This window comes from Stegastes partitus, unplaced genomic scaffold (assembly GCF_000690725.1).
Source record: "Stegastes partitus isolate 25-593 unplaced genomic scaffold, Stegastes_partitus-1.0.2 Scaffold2761, whole genome shotgun sequence".
Lineage (NCBI taxonomy): Eukaryota > Metazoa > Chordata > Actinopteri > Pomacentridae > Stegastes > Stegastes partitus.
Genome location: NW_007580492.1, coordinates 5,763 through 13,475, shown reverse-complemented (window position 1 = coordinate 13,475; position 7,713 = coordinate 5,763). Strand labels below are relative to the sequence as shown.

At 39.6% G+C, this 7,713-nt stretch overlaps 1 protein-coding gene across 1 annotated transcript; it reads left to right on the top strand.

The window, feature by feature from the left end:
* Positions 1-707: 707 nt before the first annotated feature.
* On the top strand, positions 708-5,236 carry LOC103375668 (uncharacterized; the record flags this gene model as incomplete). The annotated part of the gene is made up of 6 exons (XM_008305980.1): positions 708-869; positions 1,391-1,553; positions 1,914-2,041; positions 2,274-2,395; positions 3,970-4,074; positions 4,671-5,236. Coding segments are annotated over 5 exons (672 nt in total), but the record flags the coding sequence as incomplete, so codon positions are not given.
* Positions 5,237-7,713: the final 2,477 nt, after the last annotated feature.

Sequence of the window (7,713 nt, the reverse complement as noted above, 5' to 3'; positions counted from 1 at the left end):
GACAGAAGATGTAATTAATTTAAAAAAAAAATACTGAAAATTAACTTATGAAAATCAGACATTGCTTTTGAGTTGTGGTTCAACAGAATCATTTTTTTTAAACTAATGAAACTGGCCTACACAAAAATGATGGTATCCCTAGGGAATATTGAAAATAGTTTTATCATAGGGACATTTTAAACTACGATTTGTCCTGTAATTAGCATCACGAGCGTCTTTAAACTTGTTATCAGTCTGTCTGCCTATTTGAACGGTGAAACGTAGTAACTGTACTGTTTAGCATCATGGTGGATACCACACTGAACATGAACCACAGAAAGCCAAGGAGACAGTTGTCTAAGGAGATTAGAAAGAAAATTATAGACAAGCATGTTAAAGGTAAAGGTTATAAGACCATCTACAAGCAGCTTGATGTTCCTGTGACTACAGTTGCACATACTCAGAAGTTTAAGGTCCATGAGACTGTAATCAACCTGCCTGGACATGAGGGCAAGAGGAAAACACCTGACACCCAAAAGACTGCAGATGAAAATTAGCTAAAAGCTAACTCTGGTGCAATACATCAAATGGCAACATGTATGTTTAACATACCACAGATGGTCCCTTTTTAAACAAACTGATTAAAAGAGTAAGGCTAAAAGCAACAGATCACTTTCCTAGCTTTTTCCTGCTGTCTTGATTGACCTGCACATTCTCTGTTTTTACAGTCACACCAAGCAAGTTCCAGCCCTCTGTGTTCAGGCCTGGGTTACCTGAAGCACATCTGCCAACTCCTAGAGAAGATCAGCCAGTTACAGAAAACCAACCTCCAGCTGCAGAGGAACATTTGCAGTCTGCAGAAGGACAACAGAATGGCAAAGACCAAAGAGGTGTGTGACTGTTTCTTACTTTTTTTTCTTTTTCTTTTTCAGTCTGCAGCTCTGTTGTAAGCAAGCAGGAGTGCTGCCATCTTGTTGGTTGCACCTTGTTATCTGTGCTTATCTCAGCTTGGTACTGAGACTTCACAGCTGTAACAGAGCCTATCCCACAAACTGGGTTGTGTATTTTTTTTAAAGTGTGACTTTATCAGGCTGTGAGAGGAAACAAGGCTTTGTGCTTGTATTCTGTGAAATGCAGGACGTTTTGAAGCATGCGCCATGTTAAGTGTAGCAAAATAGAAAAATAGTGTAACTTGTGTAGTCTCACACGGGAGCATCGAACTCAAGCTCATACACTGACTTTAGATGCTTCTCCTCAGAAGTTCATCTAAACCATTAGGTAGCAGGTTGTCTGTTAAACTTGCCACGTAAATACAAGGAGTAATGTGTATTAATTGGTATCATGTACAAATGGGAAATAAAGAACATTGTAACACTACGTTCTTGTCTTCCTGCCTACTTTCTTTTTTCAGGACTTTTTTCAGCAGCACTGCAGCTGTGGTGCAGCCAGTTTAGCCTTCCAGGACTTTCAGAAAAGACACTCTAAAAGTGAGTGTTTGGCATCTAGTGGAACCCTCTCTGACCTGTCCACCATCCCAGAGGTCACTACGCATCCACTCATGTCAGCTAAGAGAGGTAATGACAATGCAGATTTACACACTGTACAGACCTGTTGGCTGTGAGTCTATGATAAACAGCTGACAGAGCTCCAGACTGCGACCAAAATGGTTGCATGTACGACCTTTTTTTGAGAGCATGCTAAAGACTACCGACATATTAAACAGGTGGTCATAATCTTGTGGTTTGTCAGTGTACATGCGTAGTTTACTCTTTTAGGAGCCCAGTGGGGTCGTTGAAGCAGTCAGGTGGCCTCGTAAATCGCTGAAAAAGAAGGCCAAAAAGGAGCACACCAATATTCATTTGATTCCTGTTTATTCAAGCAACCTCTACCATGCACACACTGTAGCTGTTCACTGTCTTTGATTTGTGTTTTAGGCATGAGCATTGAGGGTTTGACACCCATCCCGCTGTGGAGGAGAAACCTGAACCGTAGGAGTTACACTGAGGAAGAGGTCCGATTCTTCGGGGACAGCACCGAAAGACTGTCCATCCCACAGCCCAGGGTGAATTATCAGTTCACTGCAAGTAGCACAGTCAGTGGAGTCTTGGTATTGTTAAAGAAATTACTTATTCACACAATGACATATGAGGCAAAGTTTCACCTCATTCGTTTCGAGACAGTGTCTAAATACTGTACATTTGGTATTCTGTAAATCAGTTACAACAAAAGAAGAAAACATGCTTCACTTTCTGTCTGCTTCACTTTTTCTCATTCTTTTCTGTCTCTGCCTTCAGCTGAGTGAAAACTACACACCCAGCCGCATCAAAGATCTGACGAGGAAAACTAAGTGGAGGAATCAGGGCAGGCTAGATCTTACCTCCGCTTCGCTGAAGATGTCCTGCCCACAACTCTACAGGTGAGGAATTCACTGCAGCAGGGGTGTCAAACTGCGGTCCTCGAGGGCCACATTCCTGCATGTTTTAGATGTTTCCCTCTTCCAACACACCTGATTCAAATGATCAGCTCATCATCAAGCTCTGCAGAAGTCTGATAACGATTCTGATCATTTGAATCTAAAACATCTAAAACATGCAGGATTGCGGCCCTCGAGGACCGGATGTCGACACCCCTGCACTACAGCCTACATTTTGAGCTGTGTGTTCTCTATAAACTGGAGAAGACACTCAAAGCTTTCACTCTCGCTGTCTCCTGAAGGAGCCACTGTGTCTATGTGCGCCACCTCTCTATGGAAACCCATAGAGATTCATTATATATATATATATTCAGACCGTTTATGTCCTAAATGGCATGCCATATATATATGTGTGTGTGTATATATTTCTTGCAGCATGTTAAGAGCTTTAAATAATGGCATTTTTGTCACTTAAAAATGCAAGTTTTACCATCTCTGTTTTTACACCACATCCCTCAGATTAGTCTCATCTGATTCACTTCTCACTAACAGAGATGGTCGTGCTGATTCTGGATCTAATTACTTGTACTGTATGTTTACTGTAGACTACACTGTTGGAACAGCAGTTAAGCTAAAAAACTTAACATCTCAGGAGGCTTGTTTACTATGCAACAGACAGAAAGGAAGCAAAATATCAATAATGGATCAAATAATCATTCAAACTGCTTTTTTTTTTTATTCCCACAACAAAAGAAAATGAAAATGAAAATGTTTCTCATATTTTAGCAATTTCACGGTACATAGAAAGATTCATTCTATCTGCACTTTCTTTCGGATTTGTTAGGGTTAGAAATATAAAAGATAAAAACAAACACCAAGCTTTTAATGTCCTGTGCATTTGGGGTGATGTCTTATCTCTTCAGAATTGAAATGACAACAGCTTAAAACCACCGGAAAAAGAGTTGCTTCTTACCCTTGTTTGTTGAAGAAGCCTTAAAAGAACAGAAGAAATGCAAGTTATCTACTTGTTGTGAATTAAAGCTCGCATGAGGGTGGAAAGGCATTTTTGGGAGGAAGAGTGATGACAGTTTCAGGGACTTTTGGGCCAGAAGCAGAGAGTGACAGGTTCCTAGCGTAGGGAGATGAAAGAAAGCTATTAGCTGCACTTTTGCCAGTCAGAGAAGGTGTCTGGAGAAACAGTGGCTTTTCCTCATTTGAGAGCTTGTACAGTGTAGGAATCTAATGGGAGGTGGAACACTGCTAGTTCTACAGCCTCTCCCTCTGTGCTGACTGGAGCTTGGCACCGGCCCAGATGGACAGAGGAAGGGCTTGGAGAGTAAGATCTGAGGTATGCATGTAGGAGTAGGAGAATTCACCCGTGGATTTAAACTGAGGCCTGGTGAGATATGGCTGCAATCCAGGAGTCATTACAAAGAACACCATCCTCCTGCTGAGCCATGCACGCTAGCCCAGCTGAGCAGCTGTGATCCAGAGAGAAGAAGTGTCCTAGATATTCACCATAAATACAGTAAAAAAGCCAGGGGCTCTCAGTACTAACTGTCTCCTCTTCTCTACAGGCCTGATCTAGGACCAGTAAAACCTGCTGGCAAAAACAGGAACTCCATGATTGCCTTGGGCCACCATAGCAAATTGGACTTTCCTTGGCTTCAGTAAACATCCAGGTAGTGTATACAACTTTTTATCTTTCCTCACCAGTGCCATGCTTAAAGGCCAGTATACTCATTAGCCATCACATTCTGATGAAAAGGATAATGCATGTTGTCTTGTAATAGTGGTGCATTTTCAAGGTCTGGAACATATTAAACAATAAGCAAAAAAAAAAAAAGCAGTTCTTGTGGTCACTGTGGTGGATGTGGGAGAGATGGGCGAATGTAAAGAAAGCTTGTTGGGTATTTCAGGTTTGCTGGGGTAAGTATGTACTCAGTGCTGTTCAAGGATGGACAAACCATGAAATGATGACATGTTGTTGGAGGATGTGCTGCAACAAGTCTTTTCTTTGGTGGCTCCAACCCTGGATCAACAATCTGCTGTTAATATCCTGATGGCAGATACCACAGGTCACCCTCTGAGGTCCGACAGAATCCGTTCCACAAGGCAGACATAGTCATGATGTTTGGGTTGATCAGTACTAAGACCATGCTACTTGATTACATTTTACTGTGAAACAATTCACTGTCCGTATATCTGTGACTTCTTGACAGAGGTGACAAAATGACACTTTTCTTAATGCTGACCACCATCTTTGTCTCTTGGCCAGATCCGATTCAGATGGTCTCATATTAGGAAGAGGACACGATGAAGTTAGACGCACATGATACAAGACTGGAAATGAAGAAAAGAAGGAAATGGAGAGAACAAAGAAGACCAAAGAAACTGAAGGAGTTAAAAAAAAAAAAAGAGGATTCTAGTATAATGGATGCTGTTGCTACACATACAGAAGAATAAGTGGGTTTATATCAAGACTTATTCACTGTAAAATATAGGATGTCATGAATTTAAGAAGATTACTATTACACTGTGACATAGGTGAACTGCTTTAAACATTCTCTGTTGACAGTATTTACTCTTATCTACTGTAGGTTTTCATTAAGATGCTGCAAACTGTCTTGTGAAACAAATCCATATTTCATATAACTTTTTATATGGCAGGATGTTGTAAATATGTTCTAGACAAATGGCAGATTTATACAATTTGTGTATGTAGAATTGTGTAACACAGGTACATGACAGACTGTGCATAAGGAATGTGGGACCCCTACGGAGGTCCAATGTCTATGGCTTATACATGATGTTAACATATGACCTACGGATAAATTGTCCGATTAAAAAAAAAAAATGCTGCTTTTATTTTACGAGGTGTGTCAGAAAAGTTCCAGGTGTCACAAAAGATATATTTCAAACCCAAACTTCAAACTAGGACGTTTCCTCTTCAGATGATCAACCAGCAGGTCCATAAAGAGATCCTGCAGTGTTTGCTTAGTTCAATGTGTGAGAAGAGGCGAAAGTTGTGGCAGGACAAGTCATGGCTGCTTCACCATGACAACGTGCCAGCTCCAATGAGCTGAGCATCCGACAGTTCCTGGCTGAGAAGAACATCGCTGTGCTGGAGCAACCTCCCTACTCACCCCACCTGGATCAGTGGGATTGTTTGCTCTTCCCCAAGCTCAAGGGGGTCATCAAGGAGACCTGTTCTGAAGACGTGAATGACATCAAGATGTCTGTGATGATGGAGCTGAAGAGGATCCCGGAAGAATCCTTCCAGGAGTGCATGGCGGCGTGGCAGAGAAGGCTGGGCAAGTGTGTTAGACTCCAAGAGGATTACTTTGAAGGGGAAAACTTGAAGTTTGTAGTTTGGATTTGAAATATATCTTTTGTGACACCAGTCCTGAAACTTTTCTGACACACCTCGTATGTACAATTTCAAATGCCTTAACACAACAGATGGAAGTCTCCTCCATAAAACAGCAACTGGCCTGAACACTGACCTTTTTCATTTTCAGCCCATAAACCCTGATGACAGGATGTTGCAGAGAAACATAACTATCTTGAATTATATACTATTGAATTTTAGTAACTGAAAAGAACAGGCTGAGGGCATGTACAACTATTTAGATAATTTCTTATTGGATGCAGTTCAAAAAACTTCTTAAAAGCTTAAGTTGTCTCAAACTCCCGTTTAAAACTTGAATCAAAGCTTCTAACCTTTTTTTAAACTAGTTAATTATCCAACAAAGATGGCCAGATGTGTGGAGGTGCTTCCATCAGGCTTGGTTTGAACATTTCTCTTTTAATTCTCCATACATCAGTTCAATCACTTTTCATGGAATACAACACCAGACATTCTTTTAAGGAAAGACTGTCTGTGTGTTTGTGTTGTTAGCTTCATTCAGTAATTAAGCACATCGAGACTGAAAAGAGGCTAAGATAAACAACTATGATTAGCCTTTAACTCTGGCCTTTATGTCTTCAATTTTACACGTATTCAGTAGATTTGATGGGACATGAGTTGTTCTAACTTTGAGCAAGAACACAAGAAGATTCCAAGAAATAAATGTCACAACACACAAACACCACAACATTGCATCACACTTCCAGTTAAGGCTGATATACTTAAGTAATTATTTTTTGTGTATTATATTATCTAGAAATACTTTAGAATATGCTATAATTTGCTTCAAAGTGGTAAAAACAAAATATTTACTATGTACTTTGCTATAGTGTACACCTTATAGGTTGGACTAGTCTGTTAAAAAAAAGGGATGTTGAATGTTTGCGTGTGTTTTATAGCTGATGTTATGTGGAGGATGTTAGACAACTGTACATATTGCAGTATGTTGCTATATGCATATTGCATCAAAATATTTAAATGAATTTTTCATAATAAAGTCAAATTAAAAAATATATATTTTGTATATATTTTTACCTACAGCACTGACTTGGATCTGCTGGTATATAAAGTAATAACACAATGGCCTAAATAATTAGAATTAACCATAAATTACAAATTTTCATATTACCCTTTTTTGCCATATATATATATATATACTGTCATGTCCATAAATATTTGGACATCAGAATTTTCAGCATTTCGGCCCTGTACACCACCATAATGGATTTAAAATGAAACAATAAAGATGTGCCTTGAGTGCAAACTTTCACCTTTAATTTGAGGGGTATTTATATCCAAATCAGGTGAACGGTGTAGGAACTACAACACATTTTATGCATTCTCTCGACCTTTTCAAGAGACCAGTAAATTAAGAAGTTAACATTCAAGCTAACAAGGACGTTAATAAATACATATGAAAGTTAAATAAGTAAGTTACTGGCTAAACAAGGAAGTTGACGAGTATGTTAACGTGTAAACGAGCAAGTTCATGAGTAAGCAGAGGTCAAAAACACTACCCCAACAATCTCTTTGAACTCGTCTGTCATCTGTGGGACACAATGCCTTGGCCTTGGCACAGACATGATCATAAAGGGACTTGTCACAACCAAGAAAACCCCAAAGAGAAGCACTTATGAATACAATAATCATAAGTGCCTTCTTTGAGGTGGTCTGAGAGTGACTGACATTCAGATATATCCAAAATTGACAAAGTTGCTTGGGTCAATTGAAACTACCTCAACAAGTAGCACTTACTCAGTGCAACAATCAAGTCAGTGCTCAAGATAAAGGTAATAGAAATGACTTACAAATGTGTTCAACAAACATCCTCTACAATGATGATTTGGTGAACTTAGACGCTGGTGAGTCTACGAAAGCACTTCAGGACATGATTTCAAGCAGAGGTCAAAAA